Consider the following 27,008-nt stretch of genomic DNA (forward strand, 5'->3'; position numbering starts at 1 on the left):
CCACCAAATTGTGTTAATTCAGACCCCACAAAATCTAGATTTGCCCTTACAGAGGCTCAGAATCTAAGCACCCTTCTACGTTGGGGGATTTCCTAAATCATAGTTCCCAGAGGCAGCTTCCTCTATAGAAGCTGAAACGCCACACTCAGTGAGAAGCTGAAATTTCATGCTCAACTTCCTTTGGAATTAGAGGCCTGGACGCGTGACTTCAGCTGGCCAATCACATACACTAGTAGCTAGTTGACACAATCAGGAAAGAACCTTAGTTAATTGTCTCTAGATGAAGCAGCACCTATATCAAAATCAGGTTCCTGCAGCAGTAGAGACAGTGCATTGCTCAGTGCTTGGTGGCTGTCATTTCCTCACAGGACCAGTTGCGTGGTACAGTTTTGCAATTTGTCCCTAGCTATGCGACTCAGATTGACCCTGATTTTCTAGTCCTTTTGTCTATTCTGTGAACAATAAAATCGAGTCTTCCAATAAAATCTTTTATGCCAAAAGCCGGAATCCATATCTATTGCCAATGACTAAGAATCCAAACTGACGGACAATGGGGAATCTGGAAGTAGAGTGGATGCTCAGTATCGCCACTGACTCTTGGATAACCAACCCGGAAACCTCCTAACTCCAGACTCCTTGTTTTATACTGTCGAATAATTCTGAATTGGGTTTGTTTCTTGCAAGTGAAAGAATTCTAATCCTGACAGTAAAATCTGAAGATAAAGCTGGCTGGATCGAGAAGAAGTGAGACCACGCAGGGCCTCAACTCCATTTGAAGACGATAAGGAACCACTGAAGGGTCTGACATAATTACATCGGCACTCCTGTTGCACTAGGGAGAACAGACTGGAGGCGGATAAAGTGAAGACAGAGAATGAGAACAGTGACCTTTAGATAAAACTTGCGGGGAGCTCCAATCTCTGAAAAAGCCTCTGGAGAACCCCAGGAGGAACACTGAGAAGTTATTATAAAGGTGGAAGGAGAACAGAAAAGAGTTGGTCACAGAACAAAGGCTCTCATTCAGTACTTGGCCTTTGTACATCTAATCATTGATTCATTACCTATTTATTTTTATTATTTTATTAGGCAAGGCAACCCTTGGTTGACCTCACAGGTTGCAAGGACCTTGTCAACTTAGGCCTACAGCACCCGGTCTTCCTAGGTGGTCTCCCATCCAAGTACTAACCAGGCCCGACCCTACTTAGCTTCCGAGATCAGATGAGATGGGGCTTGTTCAGGGTGGCATGGACATGGTCAGCATCTATTTACTAAGAAGCACCTATGATGTTACTGTCACTGTCCTTAACCTATCAACCTACTTTCCTCACTTTCCATTTATTCTTTACCCCACTGTAGGATTGCATTTGCCCTGTTACCCTGAAATTATTGCTGCAAAAGTCACTAAATAGTAATAAATTTCCATATTGCCAAGTTTCCATCCTTCCTTCACCTCTCCAGCATTTGATAACCTTTTATAACCCACTCTTCCTTTAAACTCTCTATTGCTTTTCATTTTTGGTATTTTAAAAGAATATTAACTGACATGAGAAAATGAATAAGTGGAAGTTACTTCTGTATATAGGGGTATTGGACTGAGATTTTAATTTCCTTATAATATCTATTATTCTAGTCTATTAACCAATTAACTGATCTAATTTCTAATTAGAAAATTTGTTTTTAAAAGTATACTTAATATTATTGCTGAGAACATTTCATGCCTCCTAACTTTTGGAGCGTGGTAACCCATTGTGTGCTGTCTAGGAAATGCCATTTGACAGACAGGAAAAACAAGAGGATGATGCTCTGCAGTTCTAACCGGACTAATGAAGTTTGTTGTATAAACGTTTAATAACGCCGTAAATACTAGCAACATTTTCTGTACACTTGTTCTTAAGAAACGTTTGCTTGAAAACACAAACACTGAGAATTTTTACATGATTTATTTAATAATAAACCAATTAAAGATACAAAAAATGCTTAGAGGATTCCAAAATTTAAATTTTTGTTTAAATACAAATTCCTTCTGTAATACGAAAACATATAACATTAGACCTCTAAACATGATTTTTTTCATCTACAAAAATTTCTCTTTGCTATACTAGAAAATTTGCAGAAAACAATTTTTCTTGTGAAATTAAATGTACATTATTTACAGTTGAAAGAGTAATCTAAAAACTATTCCATTTCAGAAACTTGGATATATATGTATATTATCTTTGTATGCAATCCCCCCACTCCCAATAAAAAAAATTCAAAATATAAAGCAATTATGCTTTTATAGCAACCGACTACTCAGATTAGCCCAGGGCTTGGTTGCTTTCTGGGCCTTTAAGAGCCTTGACTCTCAGAATAGCAGTGTGTCATTTAGCACTCAGCAACGAAAGGTGACTAATGGATCGCAGTGCACCAGGGCCTAAAGAGTTAATGAATGAAGTTTAGGGAGAATTCAGGCTCATAGCAGATCTTACAGATAACAGAAGAATAAATTCTATAGGGTCATGAATTTTTCTGCAATATTTTAGCTCCGTGTAATATCAGGGAGGAAGCCGAGAATGTTTTAATTGACATGATTTTCAAATAGGGAAGTTAGAATCATAAAATATAGAACTAGAATGGAAATTGAATATGATCTAGTCTAATCCAATGCATCCCTTCCTTTTAGGAGAACTGAGGTCCAAAAGATCGAGTGGCTGGCCCACGGTGACACAAGGGAGTAGGAGAGCCACTCTCAGGTTGATGCTTTTAGACTGTCCTGCTTCTGAAACAGGGTCAGCCGTATCACGGACACATTCTCATTTTTAATGTTTCATTTTATATGTTCATAGTTTATTGTACAGTGCAACCAACTAAAAGTCAATCTAGTGAAATCATAATTTCAACAAAGCATAAAATAGGTGTCTTGCACTTGAAAGAGTCAAGATTTAACTTATATGAGTGGAATGAAGATAGTTCCTATAAAAATTTCCTGTTGTCTTCTATTTAAGTACTGTATTTACAAAAGAATCAGAAAAGATAATACAACATAAAATTAAAAAAAGGAACTTTAAAAATGGTTATGATATAGCAACTGAAAAAAATCTCAAAAGAATGTCTTCATAGTATAAAATGCCTGTTCCTTCACGACTGAATTCAGAAACACTTGGAGAACAGAGAGAAACAGTTTGGTTGTCCTCCCGCATCTAACAAGTCAAAAGTAACTCTTTTCTTTTTGACAATTAACTACAAGATTAGGAACATCTCTAGAATCTGTCTCAGGACCAGATAGGCTGAATACAATTGGAAGTGTTCGATTAAAAAACAATCACCCATGATTCCTTTGGTATGTTAATTAGAAAGAGCTGGGTTCCAGCAGGTCCTCCTGTTTCACAGCTACCTGAGAGGTGAATCCGTTGGAACTGGAAACCACCATCACGTAGGGTGCTGGCTGTTGCTCAGTTTTCTCAGTGTCTTCTTTCAAAGTATCTTCGCTCTCCTTCTCGGCTTCCTGTTTAAGAGTTTTTGTTTCTTGAGCTCTGATAACTGAAGTGATTACAGTGCCAGGCGGGTGGGCCACCAGTTGCGAATTGCGAGGAGAAAAGGTCACCACAGGTGTGGTAGCAGTGAAGGATGGAGATGAAGCCACACTGACGGCTCCATTGCAAATGGACTGAACGTTGCTAGTGAGAACCTGCTGTACATGGGCCGGGCTCAGGACAATCGAAGGAGGAGAGCCCGGCTTCTGAGACTGTAACACGACATTTTCTTTCAGTACTGTCATGGGCTGTGATGACGGAATGGCTTGTAAGATGAATTTCTGAGACCCGGCACCTGAGGAGGGATCCGTGCTGGCGATAACTGTGGTGATCGGCACTGTCTGGAGTGTGACTGTATGCAGATGCTGATTCCCAGGAGACATGACCACTGGGACTTGGGTTGGAGCCTGGATGGTCCTATTGAGATGATGAAATAAAAGGAGAAAATTAACATATTCTACATCGTTTAAATTTAACATTTGACAGGTCATTTTGACAAAACACGAGTTACGTATTTCAAATGCCGAGTCCCGCATTTTTAATATAATGTAAAAAACACTGTGCCAGACTCTGTATGAAACACTGTACATACAGAAATGCCCAACACAGAACTCTCAGGCCATTAACTACAAAAGTCTGCACAAAGTCCCACACTAACACAGACAGAAGAGCCATTTTGCTGGGGAAGGAGGAAGATATTGACACGTTTGGCAGGAAGTCACGTATGAGCTGCTTGAAAGAAAATTAGTAATTTTAAAACAGGTGTACTGAATTCACTCTCATTATTTTAATATCTGAGGAATAATGTCATCGACATGCTCGTCCACAATTACCAAACTTCATATATTTGTTTTCAACCAATTTTCCTACATCTAGAGAGGAAAAATGCTCAACTAAAATAAAAAATGACTCAGCCTTAAATTCACGTGTGACAGAATTCTCAGAAGAACTATAATAGTTCACGGTTCCGAATGTAATTAACTTGTGAGGGTTCCTTAGGCTGGCAGAGAGCAAAAAATAAAGCCAAACTTTGGCAAAAATACATAAAGGCATGTTTTAGCAGTTTTCTCAGCTCAAATAATTTTCCCAAAATTTAGTCAAAGCTACAATTTAACATAAAATCCTGTAACATAAAACCCAGTTTATGAAAAGCTGTTAAACCCATTTATTAAAGAAAGAGGGGCACAAATAATGAGTCCATCCCATTTCAAAAGTTCACAGCTGTGAAATTTATTAGTTACGACCATTGTTCATATAAAACAAAAGCAGCTGAAAAAACCCAATATCTGGACCTCAAGTAGGTTTCCTCTGAATTCTGTAAAGCTATTTTACAGAAGATTACTGCTACTTCAAATGGCTTACAGTCAGATTAGTCCTCATAAACCAAATGTTAATTATTCCCAGGTAAATTTTAGGAAGTGACAGTTACGGCGGCCTGTCACGTATGCGAGAAATGAGATTCTAGAGAAAACAAATGGGCTAGGTGGAAAGATGAAAAAGAACTTAGTGCAACTCAGGAAAAGTTCAAAGGAAGTAGAAAAACACAGGGGACTTAGAGCCCACGCATTCATGCAGGGCACTGACTGCCAAGTTCAGACTGCCACCAAAGTCGCCATTGTCAGGATCGATCTACAGCAGGATGTTAGCAGCTCTTGCGAAGGAAAGAGCAAGAGGAGAATATAAAGCAGGTACTGAAGATTAACAGGTGAGCAGGGTGTGGAGAGGAATAAAGGCCAGAAGAACTAATATTACTGGGCAGACGGGGATGAGTCAGAAGGACACAGAACAACTTTGGGAGCCAAGAGGCTTTTCCAAAGTACATTATGCCTCCCTTCTCCCCTGCCCCCCTTAATCAGGATATCTTGGCTGGCATCTGAGCCTGGGTATGGTACCTCACCCAGTAGCCAGATACCATTTTTCGAATAAAAAAGATCCAAGGGCTTCTTATGTCAAGAATTCATGTACGTGTACATACAGATAAAACAGTACTTGGCATACAGTGAGCACAAAGACTGTTATCTGTAAAGATGTACAGCCTTGCCACCCTATTAATACTATTATCCCCATTTTACATATGGAAAAATTAATGCACAAAGAGGTTGAACAGTTTGCATAAGGTGACCAGTTAGATAAGACGTCATCTGACTACAGAACTCATATGCTTAACTATTACAACATACTGTCACGTCCTAAGTCCTGAATAACCAGCTAAAAATGAATATTTGCTATTACATCTTTAAACCGTGGACAGCTAAAACTCTTTAATATACACTTCTCCCCTTCCTCTTTCACTCTCTTAGGTGTGGCACACGCAATAATGTACTTGGAAACTTTCTAAATTGCTAATCAGGGCCACCACTAGACTTTTGATCAAATTAAAAAACAATGCCCCTCATTGAAACACCTGCCTGCCATCTGCTAGGAAATATGTATACTCATCTACAGTTAATTACAACGTAAATATATGGTTTATTTAGGTAAATTCTAAAACAATTTTCACTAATAAAAACTCAGATTAAAGGATAAAATTATGCAGCCTTTCCCAACCACAGGAATGCAAATATTTTTTCTTAATTAATAATTAAGCTGTCAGTTGTGCCTGGTTAAACTCTATTATATAAAAAAGGTTAGATTATAGTTAACTACTTTTTTAAAATTTCCTATGCTTTTTGTAATTTCGAATTCCTCAGACTTCCTGAAAGATATACAATATAGCATGCATTGCGTTAACGACAGGGATCCATTCTGAGAAATGAGATTTTGGTAAGCAGACATAGTGCGCTTACCAACCCAGGTGGTCCGGCCTACTGCACGCCTAGGCTCTACGGTGCAGCCTGTTGCTCGTGGGCTAAAACCTACACAGCATGTTATTGTAACGAAACTGTACGCGACTGTAGTACAATGATAAGTATTTGCGTATCTAAACATAGAAAAGATAAAACACAATATAAGATAAAGAGAGCGGTGTAGGGGGCTGACTGTGAACGGAGCTGACAGGAGCGAAGTCGCTGTGCGTGAGTCAGCGAGTGAGGGACAGTGGGTGTGAAGGCCAGGACACACTGCCCACGACTGCAGGCTTTGTCAGCCCTGTCCCATAAGCCCTTCCCCTACTTCTTTCCAACAGGGTCAGAAACAGGACATCGAAGATGTCAACACTGCTCCGTGAATGGGGGTGTGGGCTGGACGGACTGGAAATACTGGAGAGAAGCTAGCTGGGAGAGGCCTAGATGCCCGTAATAGTGACAGTCAGGAGGGAGTGAAGGGTGGCCTGACGATCAGTAGGAATAAGAAATCGAGATGGAGAGATGAAGGGACACGGGCTCATCATGGCGGTGTGGTTCTGGCTATTGCCTGTTGGAGCATAGGTCAGTTGTCTAAGAAGCTTTGCGGTACTCATAAAAAAGGAAGACGCGTTTAGTATGGAAGGGGTGTAGAACCGGGCTCCGCATCTTGACTTTGGACATTTGTTTTGGTCCCGCTGACTATGGGGCGCAAAGGGCTCTCTGGCGTTGAACCGATAGAAGAAATAAAACCTAACTACTCTTTACATCACTACGACCTGAAAATATTTCCAAAGTACAGGGACGAACTGGCCCCACACCACCACGGAAAGCGTTTACTCAAGGGGCAGTGGCACTTCACTCTTGTTAAGGTGGCTCCTGCAGACGTGCCCTTGTACAGGATTTTAGGTCCCCAGAGAATTTAGAGCAGTGCACTCTGAAGTCCTGGATCTGGGGGCGCTGTCCTGCCCCCTGAGGATGTTGAGCTGGGGGACAGGCTCCTCCGTGCGGAATCGGGTCAGTGGCCGGCCGATGGGGACATAACCAGTGCACTCTAGGCTGAGGTGCTGTGGGTAAGAGGGCATCTATTGCCAAGCCCCACAGATGTTGCTCCCACCAGGGAAAAAAAATCCTTCTGAACCACATATTGTTCCATTTCTTACAGGAAATTCAGCTCCATTATAAACTTATGAGACCACTGTCATACACGTGGTCTGTCATTGGCCCAAATGTCGTTATGTGGTGCATGACTGTAAACACTGGCTTTTGTTGAGTATCTACTGAGATGTCAGAAAGTGTCTTTTAATTGTTTATCAACACCTGTAACGTTAAGTATTATCGTTTTTATTTTGTAAATGAGGAAACAGACTCAGAATAGTTACTTAATATAATTCAGTGTCGCATGTAATAATTCACAAGGCTGGACAGCTGAAAGGGTATGCCTACATTCTTCCTACCCCATTAAACTGCGTTTAAGGTAACCTACACATTATGCACTTTTAGAAGCTAATTTATTTTTAAAAACTCTAAGAGAAACTATTAGTGCTTGAATAAATATTACAGAGAAATAAGTTATGCTAGGTAGGTATATGGACTTCCAAGTTGACCAAAGTACAATTTTAGAAAAATATTTTACTAGATGTTTATTTTTGTTGTTGTTTCTTTTAATAACATGAAGCCAGAGTCAAGATTAAAATTTGTAAAAACAGAGCACATATACCATAAATCAATTAAGAAAAGCTTAATCAATTTCGACATAGATACATGCAATCATGTGAGATAAAAAGAAATGAGCAAAATAAAGAAATCGAGAAAAGAAAAAACATGTTGTTACTTCATTGTAAATAACTGATAATTCATGCAATTTATGTGAATCAACAGGCAGGATGGCAAATCATTAGGCTCACTGCTTTGGACTAAACTGCATTAAAACACTGTCTCCACCACTTACTAGATGTGACCAGGCTCCTTGGCCTCTCCTTGCCTCGGTTTCCTCATCTGTAAAATAGGAATAGTATTACCTACACCTCATTGAGCAGTGAGGATTCTATACATTAACACAGGTAAAGTGTATGAAATATAGTGTTTTCAAAGTGTCAGCGCTTGCTGTTGCATTAATTTAATAATTAGCCTAATTTTAGGTCATATATTCCACCTTCTCAACTACAGAGGAAAAATCTTTAAAAAGGTCTTTGACTTTATTAATAAGTAGTTCTAAAATCAAAACAATATGTAGCCGAACTATTGTTAATTTTCTTAGAAGTGATAATACGGTTATTTAGGATAATGTCTCTATTCTTGAGTTGCAGGTTGAAATATTTAAGGATAAAATGTCATAATGATGTCAACTTACTCGATAAATAGCCAAACAGAAAAAGGATATAAACAGAGAGAAAACAAATAAGGTCAAAAGTTGTCAATTGAAAATCTAGGTGTATGGTAAATAAGTATACTATTTTTCATATTTTGAAATTTTTCATAATAAACAGTTGGGGTAATTAAAATGCAAATTAAAAAAAGAAATCACTAATCTGATAATATGTTAAAATTTCATAGTTATGCACAATTTGCTTGAAACTTATTTAACCCTTGTCCTTTCTATATAATAGAAAGAAACAAGATAATAGCAAAACCAGCCATTCTATTCAGCAGCTGTCAGTCTTCGAAGTGTTGCTATTTCAGGGAATAAAATGCATTCAATTAAAGGTTAAACTGCTTTAAAATAAGTAGGATTTTTGGGTAGAAAATAAAAGATACAACCAATAGAGAAAAATTGTTTGAAAAGTCAATGGAATGATTAAGAATGTATTTGTATACGTACATACATATACATATAGAATGATTTCTCCAAGAAACTATGTTTTAAAGTTTGAAAAATTAAATTTTGTATTTCTTCATTCTTTAAGTAGTCCACTTAGAGAACTCACTGCCCTAAGAGGAGATAAAAGAATGAGTATGCATATTGCCTCAAAATAAATTCCATAAACATGAAGAAGTGTTACATGCCAGATACTATGTTAGGTGCTAGGAAAAGAACAGTGAATAAAATCTGGCACCTACAGATTTACATATACAGGAGACAGGCATTAAAGTAAACTACAATACCTGGTTTACGTAACTGAGGTGAAGGCAAACAGTCAGCTTTAGCTGGAAGCAAAGAAGGAATTATGAACAGAGAGTGAGAGCTGGCAGCGAGGCCACAGCAACTGGAACACTGTGCCACACAGATCTAACAGAAGCTGCAAAAAAGCAACGCAACGAGCTCTGAGTAGTGGTGAGATGCAGGATGGACTGAAGAGGAAAAGACACAAGAAGCGTAACAGGCACAGCCACAGAGTGCTCTTGGACGGGAAAATTCTGAAAGGTACACCAAAACTAATTACAACATTTTCCTATCTGGCACTGAATCTTATTCAGAACTTGACATTCAGGGTCATTAAGAATCTATTATAATATTGCGATTTAATATCTTTCAGAGCTAGAGGCAGGTAGTTCTGTTTGGTTGGTTTTATTCTCAAAGTCTATAAAGAACACTTGGATTGCAGATGCTAAAAAAACCACAGAATCACTCCAAGAAATGGGTCCCGGTGATTAGTTGTGGCCATTGCATGTTTCTTATCAACATAAATACATACGAGATGACAAAGAGCCTAGAAACCAGTGGCAGGACCCACATGCTTCCAACTACTCAGTCATCACATGTAACCAACAGAAATCTGAAGGAAATAGAGAGCTAAATAAGAACTTCTTTAATGTCAGTTAAAGATATATCATTCCTGTCCAATTAAAACGGGAAAAAAAAAGCCATCTTTAAATTCCTTGCAAGTCAACGAAAGATTTAAGAGAATTCGATTTCCACAATGTCAAAGCTTTATATGGACCATACGAGAAAAGGACTGAATCACCTAAGTCTATTTTGATTCTAGGTAATGTTTACTTACTTCAAGATCAATGGAACAAAAATCTAGCATTTATATCCTCGAATATACAAATGTAAGACTCAAGCTGGCTAATGAGAATAGTCAAAGAATCATTTTCACTGGATTTGAAAGTGTTCCTATGTTTGATTATATTCATGATCTGGAAATTCATGACAATATTAACAGGAAAGTGGCAAGCTACAAACTTTTGTCTAATTTTTTTCGCCTCCTTCCCTTCTCCCATTCTAAATCAGCCAAGACCAGTCCCAAATTTCCGTAGAAGATCAGTCTAAAACGGATAGTGGTTTCTTGGTCAATCTGTTGTTTCGTATCTTTCCTGGGGCTATGAGGCAAATTTGCTTTGATTAAGCCAAAAAAAAAAAAAAAAAAAACTATTCTGCTAACTTCTGCCACTCTAAAAGCCTGAAAAAGGACCTTAAATTTTTGTCCTCCCTACCTGTTTGAACTTTGGAACTGTTCCGTAATAGGATCGTCCCAAGGAATAATGTTGATTTCTCTGAACTCAATGCATTCCAAAAGGTCATGATATGTCCATTTATGTTGAATTTTTACATCTTCTGACTCTGTTTGAAAAAAGATCTGAAACCATTCTCTGGGTTTTCCTAGATGTGGCTCCCTTCTCATATGGATCAATCCAGTTATAAAAAGGTGTAGTGGACTCGACTTAAACCAATAGAATAACATCAGGTCATGCCTGAGTTTAAAAATAAAGGAATCACTGATAGAATCAGAGGTCTGATATAATACAGACTGCTGCTGAAACGATCTGCTGACCAAGGGTTCTAGCTTGAAATCTGTATCAATCTTATTTTCACTGTAAATCCTGACTCATTTAACAAATAATGGCTCTGGTCAGGAACATCACATAATAACACACATCGGTACCTTTAGATTTCTCACCTAATGCTTTGAACGGAAGAATTTAATGTTTCGTCTTGCACGCAACTGATTATGGCCGCTTCTCCTTCTGGGACGGCTTGCACGGGCTGCACCACGTGAACAGTCCGGAAGAGCTGGGTGGGGTAGGGGGACTGCGTGGCCTGCACTGGCCTCAGAACTTCTGACGGCTGTGCGGCTTCCACAGGATCTCTGGACTTCGCAGCTTTAGGATTCCCTGGTTTTAGAACTGTAGTGGCTCCTCCTTTTATCCCTGGACTCGAAGACACTCTTGACCGGCTTGCTTGGTTCCTACTTGAAGTGGTTGTGGCCGACAGTGATGGATCGGAAGACTCTATGCTGGAACTCGGATCCTCGTCATCGATGTAAATGAGATCTTTCGGCATTTCCTTAAACTGGTACACCAAGCGCTGACCTTCTACTTTTGCCAGAATACCCCTCTGGTAATAGTACCTATGCAAAGCAGACAATGCCATCAATATTTTATTCAATTAAACATAAATTATAGTAACATTCACCGAAGTGAAAATGCCCTAATCTTAAAGTCTAAAGTTGGAAACAAACAAGTGATAAAAGAATTTCTAAATGAAGGGCAGTTATTTTATGTAAGATAGTATAAAAACATTTTATTCTAAATATATGTAAAAAACATATTTACTCACAGACGGAGAAAAGTCCTTATTATCAACTAAATCTAAAACTAATTTTCATTAAGGGGCTGTTGATAAAGTATACAGATTATTCCAGCCTTCACTTCTCTTCCTCCCTCTCTCTACCCTTCTAACTTGCCAGAATAATCAAATCTGGTACCAACCTCGAGAAATTATTTCCCTTTCATAGCCCCATAGAATGCTCCTGCCAGTTCAAATTTGATTCTGTAAATCTAATTCAGTTTTCTGTGTAAAATTTAATGATGTACAAGTAGGAGTGATTCCAATTTTGTCAATAATTTTAATTAAATAACCAAAAAGTGTAAGTATAAAAATAAACTGTAACTACATATGTACTTCTAGTTTAAAAAGGTTATCCAGTTATTGTGTCATTGCTATTCTAATAAATCTTTCTCAAATATATGCATTTCTTGAAAAATAAATGACATGATCACAGAAAAACAAACTAAAAGTGAGTTTAAAATCCAGAACAATATTTGGTCATTCAACGGAAATGTCAACACTTCGGAAAGGCATATAAATACAAGTGACATTACCTATCACTACCTGTTCAATAAATAATGTTATAAAAAAAGAATAAAATTATACCCTAGTTGAAAATTTCCACAATGTCTAATATTATCCTCAAAGCATGAATTTATTCCACCATAATATATTACATGTCACACCTGAGATTCATGTTTAAAAATGCACCCTTATTAAGCACCTGCATCACCGTTATTTGTACTCTGCGCTGAATTTAAGTTTAATGGCTCAAAACATATGAACGCTGTGGTCAACATACAATATCTGACCAGAGCCTAACGTTTTCCGACCCTTTTATAAATAAAATACCTGTTGTTTGCATGAACACCTTTCTTGGAAAGGCAAACAATTTCCCTGATTGAAATCAGATTTCAATTTAAATACACACTAATTTCTATAAGTAGTGTGGTTTTAGCACTTCGATAAATAAAATTCACCGTTTTAAACTCCTTAACTTTTTAGAAGTTATCTATTTTTTAGTATTTAAGAAATTATATTCTTAACACAACGCACTCTAAAACTCCACGTACCTGAGAGCTCTTCCCATGGTCTCGTAATTCATATCCGGTTTGTTTTTGTGCTTCCCCCACAACCTGGAAACTGCTTTAGAATCTACCAATTTAAAAATGCCTTTTTCTCGCTGAGTCCATTTGATATACTTAGGACAAGTAGCTTTGTCCTGGAGCAGTGCCAGTAAAAACTCCCAAAGATAAATTGTGTTTCCTGAAACAAAAACAATTTTTTTTAACGGACCAAAATTTCATTTGAAACAGCATAATAAAAGACAACCGAAAGTCTTATAAGTTCCATCTATAATTACACGAAAACGTTATACAACTCAGATAGTATTGGTAATATAATGGTCATAAGTTTTAGGGCTTAATGTAGATCTTTTTATTAGTCCCATACAACATATCTCAATAGAGCAATGTTGCCAATTAGATTTGTGATGACAGGGGAGAAAGCACTTTGAGATGATTTTTTCTGGCTCTTCAAGAACCATTACATAGAAGAAAGAGTGAAAAAGACTTGGACAAAACCTTTCAAAAGTTGTTCTCTTTATATTAGAGTCAGTGGATTAGCCATAACAATTTTCTTCAAATTTAGGCGGCAGTTATTAAAATACTAGAACTCCAATACAATGTGATAAAATGTCTACACGGTAAAAACCTAACCTGGAGGAACTCTTCCAAGTGGCAATGTCATCTTATAAACATGTGGCATGTGGCAGCAGTAAAATCCATTTCAATATGTCAGGAAAGTTGGCGGTTTCTGCTTACAATATGCAGATATTTCAAAGCCATCTGAATGTTATTTGATCCGTAAGTGTTATAGGGAAATTATAACAGTACTTACCTTTTCCATCTTTGCTTTTCTTTTTCACAGATATGTTTGGTGTACTGGCTGGGGAATCTGGTCGTGGTGGTTTAGTTTTTCTCCCTGAAATCAGAACAGCTCTACGTAAATATCTGCCCTCGAAGGTGTGAGAAAATGGACAATTTAGCTGTTAGGACTATTTTGTCCTTTATCCTAAATTTCAAGTGCCAAACACTTTAAACACAGATCACATACATTGGTCTCCTTTAAGTGTTATTTACTAAAAGAAAAATAACTTTGGTAAAAATCCGACATTAATGTCGGTAAGGACACAAACTCTGAAAACGATACTTTGGCTCATTCATAAAAATGCGGTTAAGTTTAAAACACTGCATCGTGTCTTTGAGGTGACAATACTCACGGCGCTTTTTAAAATTCGGGGGAATATTCTTAATGCTGGTAAAACTTGAGCTAAAAAATAAGCCATATAGGTTTGTCTAATGTTGGCTGTATAAGCTTTTTAAGTTAGGAAAGAAGTGAATTTTTAGCTTTTCTCTCTACTAACTACATCTCTGCATAGTTAGTTCTCAAATACTGGAAACTTCCCAAAACTCTAGAGATACTAAAAATAAGTGAGGCAAAATTTTGGTGAACCACATGGTCAATCTTTATTTATCGGTGGATTTTTAAATATCTCATTTTTTTATATTTCTTTCAATTCCCAGCAAACAGACATTGTGGTTATCCATCATCCAATCTCCAAAGAGTCCATTCCGACCGTATTAAAATACATTTTGTGCAGACTTAGTCTGGGTCAACTAACTCTGCTAAGGCCTTGTTGTCATCTTTTGCCACTTATCTAGAACCACGAATCGGTGGCAATGTTGCCTACGATTTAGGTAGAGATGATCATGCTGTGTGAACAGACTGCCATTCTGTATATGAGAAATAATGAAGAGGAAGTGTAACTGGATACTTTAGTTAGTACCGCTTCCCCCAACATTCTTGAGGTCGACTCTCTCTCTGGTCTAGATCACAAGGGTGAATTCTGCGTTAATACAGAGCAGTAATTCAGAAAAGCAGAATTCTAGAGCTAAAGTCACACGGTTAGTAACAACCCATCCCCAGACAAACTGAATAGGAACAGGGTGAATAAGAGTCAGGGAGAAGAGGGTCAAAAAGATCACTCTCTTCGGGCCTCTCAAGACTACCAGAAGTATAGATGTAAAACCTAGTCAGCCAGGTGTCCCAGCTTCCATCACTGAGGACATCTGCAGAGAACCCATTCATGGGGCAGATACTCCTGGCCGTGTTAGCATTAGAGGACAAGAATTCATTTAGCTCCTAGCCCTATACCATATCATTTTCTGCTCTCTGTTTACGCACTTTTTCTGATAGATACCACTGTTTCCCTCTACTAGATTTGGTCATGACAGACACTATCCGTAGCCTACCCAAAATTCATCCTCTCCAACATTTTCCTTACTATTCATGGTGGCAGGGTGCACAGACTCATGTGAGTTATAGCTTAGTTTGGCATAGAATTTTTGATTGATGGTTATCTCCTGTCAGTACTTTGAAGATATTCAACCCTTTCAGACTCTATCTGGAGTTTCTAAGCTGCTAATCTGATCATCAATTCTCTTCACGTAATGTAGTTTCTTCCTGGTTTGTTCATTTCCTCTTTTTTGGGGGGTAGGGGTGGGGGTCTTTGGTGTTCTGTATTTTTACTATAGTTAATCGAGGCCTGAACTTATTTTAGTTACGCTACTCAGGAGGCACCATGCTACAATTAATGTCATTCTAGAAAATCTTCGGTCATTATCTTTGAATATTACCTCTTCCTTACTCTATTCTCTCCTCCTGGAGTTTTGATTAAAGAAGATCTTTTCATTCAATCTTCACATTTCTAACTCTTTCATCTTTTTTATTCTATATCGGATCTATACTAGAGTTCAATGATTTTTAAACAGTGACTCGTTTAACCCATATAATATGTGTTCTGTTTGGTTCTTTATCATATCAGTCTTTCACCATTAACTAGGATGTTAGTTTTCTACTTTTTAAAAACTGCTTTATGGAGGTACAATTTACAATAAACTGCATGTGTTTAAAGTTTATAATTTGTAAGTTTTGACATGTATGCACCTGTGAAACCATAACTACATTCAGAATAATAAATATATTCTTCACCCAAAAAGTACTTTGTGCCTCTTTGTAATCTTTACATCTCACTTGTCCCCACCCTGCCCAATCCACAGGTAACCAACCATTCATGTATTTCCTTCATATTCATTTAAAATTTTTTTAAATTAGATTTATTGGGGTGACATTGGTTAATAACATTATATAAGTTGCAGGTATACCATTCCATAATACAGCTGTATATTGCATTGTGTGCTCACCACCCAGTGTCTAGTCTCTATCCATCATCATGTGTTTGACCCCCTTTACCCTCTGCATCCTCTCCGTATCACCCCACCCTTCTGGTATCCACTGTTCTGTTGCCTGTGTCCGTGAGTTTGTTTGTTCACTTGATTTGGTCCATTTGTTGCTTTCCATTTTACATCCCACATATGCGTGAAATCATATGGTTCTTTTCCTTTTCCATCTGATTTACTTCATTTACTATAATACTCTCAAATCCATCCATGTTGTCACAAATGGCAATATTTCATCATTTTTTTATGGCTGAGTAGTATTCCATTGTATATATATGTACCATACCTTCTTTATCCAATCATCCACTGAAGGATACTTGGATTGTTTCCACGACTTACCTATTGTGAATAATGCTACAATGAACATAGGGGTATGTATATCTTATATTTTCAATTTTGGGGGGTAGATATACAGAAGAGGGATTGCTGGGTAACATGGCAGCTCTATTCTTAATTTTTTGAGAAACCTCCATACTGTTTTCCATAGTGGCTGGACCATTTACATTCCCACCATCAGTGTATGAGGGTTTCTTTTTCTCCACAACCTCTTCAACACTTGTTATCGCTTGTCTTTTTGATGATAGCCTTTCTGACAGGTATGAGGTGATATCTCATTTTGGTTTTCATTCACATTTTCCTGATTAGTGATACTAAGTTATCTTTTCATGTACCTGTTGGCCATTTGTATGTCTTCTTTAGAAAAATGTCTATTCAGGTCCTCTGCCCATCTTTTAATCGATTGTTTATTTATTTATTTTTTTGCTACTGAATTGTATGAGTTCCTTATATATTCTGGCTATTAACCCGTTATCAGATACATGATTTGCAAATATTTCTTCCCATTCCATAGGCTGCCTTTTCATTTTGTTGATTGTTTCTTTTGCTGTGCAGAAAATTTTCAGTTTAATATAGTCCTGCTTATTAATTTTTGCTTTCATTGCTTGTGCTTATTGTGTCATGTCCAAAAAATCGTTGCCAAGTCAGGTTCTGTTATTCCATCTTGACTAGAAGTGAAAGTTGCACCTGGTATTCTTAACGGTTTTATTCTATGATCATGTTTTTTTTTAATTCTTTTGCTTTAATTGCAATCATACTCATTGAAAGTTTCTACTTGATAATTCTATTACTTGAACTTCTTCTTTTTTCTTTTTTTTTTTTAAGGTGAGGCAACCCTTGGTTGACCTCACAGATTGCAAGGACTTTGTCAGCTTACAATCCCTTATTTTTTATTTTTTATGCCTACAGCACCTGGTCTTCCTAGGTGGTCTCCCATCCAAGTACTAACCAGGTCCGACCCTGCTTAGCTTCCAAGATCAGACAGGATCGGGCTTGTTCAGGGTGGCACGGCCGTAGACTTGAACTTCTGAGAGAACTATTCTGCGATATTGAAATGTGACATCACCATCAACAGGGTTTTACTCGAGGAAATCTTGGGCAGCCTGGTTTAAGTTAGATTTGCCAGAACAATTTTACAAGAATTTCTGCCTGGTGTCCCTAAGCTACTGCTAGTCTGGGGTTACTTTTATGTTAACTACTTGGCTGCAAACTTCCCAAAACAGTGACTGTTTAAAATCTAATCGTAAACCTAAGTTAAGGCAAGCCTAGGATTATGAACTTTCAAAGGAAGAATTTCTCTACTCAGAGCCCCACCTGAGGAACACACACTTCCTTGACATCTGTCTATGCCAACGAGCAAACTGTTTTCCCATGAGGGTACAGCCTTTCAAGGATCCCAATGATACGCTGAGGTCTCTGCCCCATTCCCTATCTTGCATTGAATCAAGACCTAAGCATCTGCCTCTACAAGGGCAAAAAAAACCCCCAAGCCATATCCTTCTCGGCCCTTCAGAGCTGCTACAGTGTCAGCTCATTCTTACTGTTTGTATTTTCCTCTTCATTTTTGGCTCTTAGAATTTTCCTTACTTTCACGTGAAGTTAGGTGACTGGATGGCTGGTAGAGATACCATTAACCAAGATATTAAACTCAAAATATTAAACAAGCTGGAGTAGAGTCAGCAGGTGATAAAAGGGAAAGAGTGTCAGACTTTAAAATTTAAGTTCAGTCTGAGTTTGTGAAAAGTTAAAAATTCCCTTAACACATTCTAACATTTTCCTCTTCAGTTACTTACCTGCTGATTTTCAAACCATTTTTCCCACTGGAGTCTTATACTGGAATCTATGCTGCTGGTTTTCAAACTACGTCCATGGGAGGAGGGTGGCCTGCCCTTACCCCAAGCTCTTTCTGAGTGTGGACACAAGGGTTTAGATAAAAGATCGAGGCTTTAAAAAGTTGGAAAATACCTTTTCTGTAAGATAGACCAAATATTTTAAATGTATAAATAATCTAATTTTTTAAAAAAGGCATCTGATATGAAGAAATACCCCTTAATTTATGTTTTGTACCCTCGCTTTTTTCTTATATTAAGTTTTAATTGGTATAAAAATATCTTTTAATAAAAATTACATTTCGATTCCACATCAAGACTTGACCGTTTGTCCTAAACGACTTAACCACTTACCTTTCTTCCTCTTAGGCTGTTCCGGTGAGGAGGCTCCTGGTGAGTGCATATATGTCTCTTGAACCTGCTGAGTTTCCATCACTTCAGGAATCCCGTCTAATGTGACGGATACGTGAGTGATTGGGGCAACGACAATGTCATCTTCAGATGAACTGAAAATATTATTATCTAATGGAAATAAAATAAACTAATTATCAACTTTGCACTAGAAATCAAAATAACTTCATAAAGTAATCTCCTGTTTTTATGAAGACTGAAGTAGAAATAAAATCTTGAAATCTAGTCCCTGCTTTCTATTTCCTCTGTCCTAAGTCGGGTACCTCAAGCCAGCCCAGCCTTGACTGAACCGTTTCGATGTCCTCCTTACTCGACTCCCTGTCGCCAGCCTGTCTCGTCTCTCTTCTCCATTCTCCACAGTGCTGCCACAGACATCTCTGAGACCTCGGTCTGACCGGACCGTATTTATTATTCTTCCTCTCTATAAAAACTTCGCACTATGAAAATTAGAAAACTTTTCAATGGATGTTTGCCTATTCACTGATGAATATCTACAGAGATCACTAAATTATAATAGTAATGTTGGCCCTAAATACCTTAATACTTTCACCAATGAGGTTAAGGGAAGAAATTCTGCATCGTCTGCTATGTGGCAACTAAATTACTTTTTTGTTCCTAAAGGCCTCACTCCCCAAAAAAAAAAAAAAAAAAAAAGTCTTGTTTATCTGAACACTTTAGCAAAGGTGTCTAGACTAGTACTATACCTTAAAATGTGCTTCAGACTAAAAAAATATAAAACATATCTCTGGTCTCTTGACATTTGCCATCAAATAGAGACAGATGGCAAGAATAACTTGTCAAAGTATACAAACAGGAACGAACAGAACACAGAAGCACTCACTTAGCCGTTTTTCGTCCAGCATAGGGCCGGGAGAATCCATATTGAGGAGTGCCTCCGCGGCCTCGATCGTTTCGATCGTTTCGTCCCCATTATGACAGGAAGCTTCAACTACAACACATTGAAAGAGCAGAACGGAATTAGCTACGAGACACCTGCTGCTCGGAAACACAGAGATCCTGGTCTCCTGAACCAGGATACCTCACTTGGGTTTACACGCTTACTTTGTACCAACAGATAAAAATCTATACTGAATATTACTATTAAATACTTGTCTTTCATATTTAAAAAAATCTCTTCAAAATGGGAGGTTTGTATTAAAAACCAAAATCTAAAATAAATAAATAAATAAATAAATAAGTCTGCAAGATGCTGGGAGGTAGGAAGAATAAGCAAAACAGCTCACACTCTGGAGGGAAACCGCGAGTCATTTCTCCAACGATTCTTATATTTTCAAGAATAAATAAGATGGGCATTGGACTTGATTAGAAATGGTTCAGGAGTGACACGTGTGCCACTAAACCAGTCTGTCACTGGGCTCCACGCTATAAAACGACTGGCCGATACGGTGTAGCTCCCTTTTGGCTCTAACACTGATTCCAACGCTCTTAGTTCATAAAAGGCATGAACATGGGTCATCGTTCATCTCTGACTCTTCTTCCATTCCTCTATAATTAGTGAATTGCCACCGTCTCCAAAAAATTTTAGTCATAGTCACTAGTGTGTACTGAAGAACACTTATTCCCTTGCTATGGGCTGTGCCTCGTCTACGTTTTTTTCTTAATGTTCTTAAAAAATATTAAAACACAAATGAAAATTAATCCAAGTACATGCTAGATATTTGACACTTCTCTGCATCGCAGACAGGTGTCCCAAATAGTTGCACAGTGAATTCCTGAATGGCTTTTAAGCCCTTTACCTCTAGGATCAGAACCAAGAAACTAAGCTACAAATGTACTCTTTTCGTGGATAAATTCAAGTCTCCTAAATGTGATAGTCATTATCCATAATACCTTATATTCACTTGCTGTATTTTCCTCTCAATATTTGTGATAAAATTATGTTAGTTTTAAAGTCTATATTTTAAAAAATAACATGTAATATCTATATCTACATTACATAGAGATATATATATAGATATCTACATAACCTCCTATTAAAAACTTAAGCCTCTTATTTTAAATCTTGTGAAGTTAAGGCAAATTTAAAATTAAAATTAAAAATATTAAAAGGGCATATTACTCCTTGTCAGGGCTTTGAAATTCTATGAATTGAGAAAAACATCCTACTAAAATTTAATTTTTAAAAAATCAGACAAATAAGAGACAGACAACTCAACAATTAACTATCATCCTTTAAACATTATGAAACTCTAGATATCAAGTTTTATAAAATATTTTAAAGTCTGCTGGGTAGATGAAAATGATAAAATTATCACGTATGACAATTTAGTTGCCTATCAACTAAGAACAGACAACAAGGAGAAATTCAAACCACTTCTTTGTTAAGCTTTCCAAAATGAAAAGTTTCAAACGTATACAAAAGTAGAGAAAATCATATAATAAACTCCACGTATCAAGGGCCCAGATTCAAGACTTAATGTCTCAGGTTTTTTTAAAAAGTTGGTTTGTTCAAATCAGGATCCAAAGTTTGTGCATTACATTTGGTGACATGTACTGCCTCCCCCTCCCCTCCCCCTGCCCCTTTTCGTTGTTTATCATAGAAGAAATAGGGTCATCTGTCTATAGTTTCCCACATTATAGATTTTGCTGATTACCCGCCACGTAGTTCCTGCAAACCTATAACAACATCTAAAAGCTTGATTAGATTCACATTCCTTTTTTTTTTTTTTTTTTGGCAAGAATGCGTCAAAGGCAATGCTGAGTGATTCTATGTGGCTCCTGAAGTAACACTATAAAGTCTCATAGTATTCTTTCGGTACCACTAAGATTGAGAATCGAGTTAAAGTGCTGTCAGCCTGATCTACCCATTACAAAATTCTCTGCCAGTCTTTCATCTAACGGCTTTAGCAGTTATTAATGATAGTTGCCTAGATCCACTATTTCATGAAGGATTCCAAAATGATCATCCTAATCCTATCATTCCTCCAGCATTTATTAGCAATAATTTTCTATAAAGAACTTTCCTAATATCTGGTCATCCTGAGCCACAGTTCACACAATAACGACAAGTTAAATGCTTAATTCTTTTTCCATTATTTACTGTTTTTTAGAATAAATGGGCTTCCTCCTATCTTCCAAAAGTGACCATGGAGTTACTTTTTCAGTATCACTGTGAATATAGACTTTAACACATTCGATATTCTTCAATCCTTTGTGGTTGTAGTTCCTAATAAATCTCTAAATGTCCCATCTTTGGCCACTGGGAACTAAAGCTGGTTCCTGGGTTTCTTTTAGACATGATCCGAGTAATTTCTGATAGCTTCCGTGCCTTCTGGGATAATAAGATATTACAGGCTATCCTTGGACATTTCCTGCGCCAAACCCAGAATTAGCAGTTTCTTCCAGGTACCCTAGTACTTTTAGTGGAAAGTCCATTTAGAGACCATAATTTGTATATTAGGAGAGCCCACTGCTGTTGGATTGTTCATTACTGCTAAGCTTTCTCGATGGCCAAAATTAGGAAATTGATTGGTTTTCTAAAAAATATTTTGGAAAATTTTAAACAATCACATAATAATATGACTATGAATAATCATAGAATATAATGAACTAAGTATTCATCGCCCATCTTCAACAATTATCAATTCGTGGATAGTCTTGGCTTATCTATATCTTTATGCATTCCTCCACCTTCGTAATAATTTGATGCAAATTCTAACCATCCTAATATTTCAGTAGTAAATATTTCACAATGTCTCTCTAAAAGATAAGGGCTATATTTTGAAAACAAACAGAATACCATTATCACACATTAAAAAACAAACAAACAAAAAACCCCACAATATTCCCTTAATGTCAAATAGCATTCAGATGTCCGATGCCTCAAATATCATAAATAGCGGTGGGGGGGACAGTTTTTTGTTTGAATCAGAATCCAAATAAGATCCTCAAATTGCAACTGACTCACAGGTTTCTTAAGTTTCTTTTCATTTCTCCATCTGTCTGTCTGTCTGTCTGTCTGTCTCTCTTTTCTTTGCATTTAATGAAGAAATCAGACTGTTTGTCCTGTATAATTTCCCACAATCCGGATTTTGCTAATTGTATTCCCATTGTGAAATACAACACGTTTTTCTACATTTCCTCAAAATTGGCAGTCAGTTCTGGAGGCTCCATCAAATTCTGGTCAAATTTTTTGGGGAAGGCTATTTTTCATCTGTGATGATGTTTTCCTCCATTAAAAGGCTCAAGAGCCTGGTGTACTCTTTTTGTGGCAACTGTTGATGCTCAATACCTACTCCTATTAATTCGTTGGGGATTACGAAATGCAAATCTTCTATTTACCTTTCCTTTTTCATTTATTCGTTGGAACACTACTACAGAGAGAAACTTCTCATCTAATAATCTAGTTAGTCAGTGATACAGTTCATATAGAGAAGAGAGAATAAATGTTTGCTCTTAACCTTAAACTGTCAGTTTTCAAAATGGCTGTGTGTAAGTATTGTTATGCGATCATGGATTTAAACATTATAGATACTTCGATCCATTGTGGTTACTCTTCTTATAGATGTTCCAGTTGCCCCATGTTTGGCTAGAAAATATTTTGGCTTTGTATCTTTTAAAGAAGATACATCATGAGTTCATACTAGTATTTTCAACTCAAATTTAGCATTACAGAATTTATTTTTAGACTTATATAACATAAAGAATTTAGTTATAAAATTATAAAATCTACTTAACTTTTGCAATTTAACATTTGCATATCTTGTTTAACTGTAAATCCTGGCATCTTACAACACTAACTTCATTATTTAATTGATTTTACCCTACCATCCCTCACATGCACAAAGTTTTAAAACAACAATAACCATGTTATTACTAAGAATATAATTACTGAAAATTGTTTAAGTTTCCTTTGCAGTTTTGTTTTTGCTTCTTAGACTACATCCCATTGGGAAATGTACAGCCTTAAAAATCACTTTAAATAATAAATAAGTCTTCTGTTATACCAACAACTCAATAATAATTGGGTTCGTTTGTTTCGGTGTGCTTCAATTTCTAGAGATTTCTCATTTTCCCTCTTCTGGATTTACTTTTGTTTTATAATTCTGTTAAACATTTACACAATTCCAAAGTAAAAGCTACAAAACAAAGTACATTTGGAGAATTCTAGCGTTCATCCCTGTCCCCTCCTTCTCCCTGTAAAGAACCATTTTTATCAGTTTTGGTTTATCTATTTTTTAAATATAAGCGAACGCACACATATCGCTTATATTCTTTTGCCTCTATGAAGCAAAAGGTAGCAAGCATACTATTTGTGCCGTCCTGAACCTTGCTTTTAAAGTCATATACACTAGAAATTATTCCACGGCTCTATATAGAAATCATGCTACTCTTTGAAATTTCAAAAACGTGAGGCCAGCTAAATGTGTTTAATATCAATGGTCAAATCTGTAAAACTGTTTATTCCATCCAGCTGCAGTGCTTAGGTCAGTTAATGCAAAATAAATTGGTGGGTCTCACATGAAACAGGAAAGAAAACAAACAAAGAAAAGTACATCTAGCTTTTAAAAATGTAAAGAAAACGTTGGCCCTTCATTAAATGGATGACAAAAACTTCTTGTAGGCAATAATAAAACCCACAGTTTTTGATACACGTATTTTTAAACTTCATAATAGGTTAGTCACAATCTGGGAACTAGTTAAAATCTATTATTTATACCAAGGACAGAAAACACTGATACTATAATAACTTAGGAAACAGCTCATTAAAGACATTTGAAATGATTTTGAATAACTAAAAATTATGTTTGACCTTGTAAAAACAGAAGTAAATGTGAAAGAAGAGAATCATAACAGTATTTTTTAAAGAGGAGATTCACTAATGAATACGGTCATCATGGTTACCTTCCATTTGCAGAAATCTAATTTCTACATCTCCTTTAATAATTTCACTACTCTATCCTCGAAGGCTGGCAGTGAAAGAAGACTCTCCACATAGATAGGAGCTCATAGTCAAATTGTTTTCAAATTTTTAAATAGCACAAGCTTTTTGCCAAATAAAACCTTATGTAGGCCTCTAACATATAAACAGATAAAAGTGGTATTTTATCAACGTACGTTTATTTTATAAGTTTAAAATTTATATCAAACTTGATATGAGATAAATCAATGATAAAAATGAAAGTGTTTTGCTGAACATGAAAATCTGGCGTCAGGTATTACAGATGACAGCTGCGGCCATTAACATAAGCCACGAATCCATAAATAGTTCAATCTTTTTATTACTGAAAATGTCAAACGAAATCAAAATTATGAAACAGTATAATGAATTCTCACATATCCATTCTCAGCGTCAACCATTAAAGGCACATGGTCCCTCTGCTTTCGTCTGTCCTCCGCTCACTGCCCTCAAGGTTTACTTTAAAGAAATTCAAGATACCAAGTTTCATCTCTACGTATTTTAGTATATGTATGCAAAAAAGATAAAGAATCTCACACATTGCTATTACCATACTTAAAAACATTAGCAATAAATATTAACAGCAATTCACCTAAATCACCTGCAGTGCCGCCCAGGGCTCGTAAGTGCAGTTTATGAAGTGTGCCTTCCCATCTCTCTGTCTTCCCTTAGTGTGTCCAAAGCCCAGGACTCCCCCCACCCTCGCTCTAGACTAAGGAGGGGTACGAGGTCCTTTGCTTTCTCAAGACATCGCTCAAAGACAGAGAAGTTAAACAAAGGCTTCCAGATAACTGATTTTCTCAAAGACGTCCGACACGTCTGGCCAAGATGTCCACATATAAATGCATAACACACAGGTGCACACACCCCGATTTCTAAAACTGATGGAAACCACCACCACTGCACCCCATGCTCATGGAGTGAACTCTTTACGTTTTAAATATCCTACTAGTCTGGCTGAACCTGAAGGAGACTTTTCTTGAAATCTCAGCACCTTATCCTACAGTTGGATCCTAGCCTCCTAATTTGCTTCATGCAGCAGTAGTAAAAAAAGAAAAAAAGAAAGAAAGAAAAGAAAAACTTTCCTATCTTTTTTCCTATAAACAACTTCTCATTGTTCTCAGGAGTGTAGAGCTAGGCACGTAAAGAGCGCTCAGAGAAGGCGCGATGAACCGAGTTGGTTTGGTTCCTGTTAGGCGCCTGGGATTCTGTCACATTCATCTCAATAGATTAAGCAAGAAGAAAGGGGAGGTGAGAAAGAAAATGCACGTTCCTTCTTGAAGGGCTCGACCCTCTGCAGGTGACAGAGTGATTCCAAACCAAGTTAGGGACTTGGTACTGCATCACAGGGCTACGACACTGGCGAAAACTCTGCTGAAGTAAGGCCCCGCTGGAGGCCCACTCACCGGTCAGGGTGATGTCTTCGTCGTCGTCATCTATGATTTCTTCTTCAGCGACGTCCAGGGAGCTCTCAGTGATCATGTCACTCGGCTCTTCTACACAGGCCAGCCCGGCATAACCATTGAGAATATCGGCACCAGGAACGTGCTCCACGATTACAGCCGGAAAAATAGCTGGGTCACCAAGCTGAGGGGCAAGGGGACAAAGGGTTAACGACGTCGGCTTTTATCAGATCTAACATCAGTGTAATTCCCACATCATCAGCTGCTTGTATCGTGACAGTCCTTTTAGGCCCCAGGGAGCCTACTCACGTGTCTACGAAAACCACATGAACTTTCATTATCAATTTTGAGTCCTAACAACCAGTTTTCACTGGAAGAGCCTATAAAAGTAAACTTTTAAACCACGTTAAATTTACTAATATCATTAATGTATAAGAAGGGACATACAATTAAATGCACAATTAAAATCTCAACAAAAGTTTGACAGAAAAATGTCTGTGAGTTTAAATAAACATTACTTTCACTTGGCATACAGGCCGTATTTAACAACAACTTTTGACTCAAACGGGAAAATTAACTTTCGTTTTTCTATCTAGTTATAAGACCACAGAATTTTAGAACTGAACAGACCCTTGTTTAATCTATTCCAGTCGTCTCCTTTTCTAGATGAGGAAATTGACCCAGAGAAGGTTTTGAAGAACCTATTCAAAGATCTGTTAATTGGTCATGAAAAGAATTCAGTGTTAATCAAAGTGAAAACCGAATAAAACTTTTTTTTAGCATATTAATATAACATATAAGCATAATACTATATAATAATAATGAGGGCTATCTATAGCATTACTTTTCAAACATAGTAAAAACACTTTGACATTTATCAACTCCTTTTATATAGCTCTACCTGTCATTCTATAATGGTATTATTCATTTGCCACATTTTCATATTAATATTTCTATTCAAATCACTATTCCCCCAAACCACTGGTATGCAATAAACAGCCTATTAATGCAAAAAAAAAAAAAAA

General features: G+C 37.1%; 1 protein-coding gene and 2 pseudogenes across 2 annotated transcripts in view; all 3 read right to left on the reverse strand.

The window, feature by feature from the left end:
- Positions 1-1,137: 1,137 nt before the first annotated feature.
- On the reverse strand, positions 1,138-1,256 carry LOC111745416 (annotated as a pseudogene).
- A 1,003-nt stretch (positions 1,257-2,259) lies between these two features.
- ELF1 (E74 like ETS transcription factor 1) overlaps positions 2,260-27,008 on the reverse strand; it is a 45,978-nt gene continuing 21,229 nt past the window's right edge. For both annotated transcript variants that reach the window (XM_011369735.2, XM_023536359.1), the window contains exons 2-8: positions 25,987-26,167; positions 19,502-19,609; positions 18,604-18,771; positions 13,683-13,766; positions 12,857-13,049; positions 11,134-11,583; positions 2,260-3,929 (exon numbers count right to left, since the gene is read on the reverse strand). In XM_011369735.2, coding sequence (XP_011368037.1) covers positions 3,329-3,929; positions 11,134-11,583; positions 12,857-13,049; positions 13,683-13,766; positions 18,604-18,771; positions 19,502-19,609; positions 25,987-26,167 — 1,785 coding nt within the window. In that variant the 3' untranslated portion in view covers positions 2,260-3,328. The remainder of the gene's footprint in view (positions 3,930-11,133; positions 11,584-12,856; positions 13,050-13,682; positions 13,767-18,603; positions 18,772-19,501; positions 19,610-25,986; positions 26,168-27,008) is intronic.
- Positions 17,321-17,439, reverse strand: LOC111745426 (annotated as a pseudogene).

Source organism: Pteropus vampyrus, unplaced genomic scaffold (assembly GCF_000151845.1).
Source record: "Pteropus vampyrus isolate Shadow unplaced genomic scaffold, Pvam_2.0 Scaffold154, whole genome shotgun sequence".
NCBI classification, from domain to species: domain Eukaryota; kingdom Metazoa; phylum Chordata; class Mammalia; order Chiroptera; family Pteropodidae; genus Pteropus; species Pteropus vampyrus.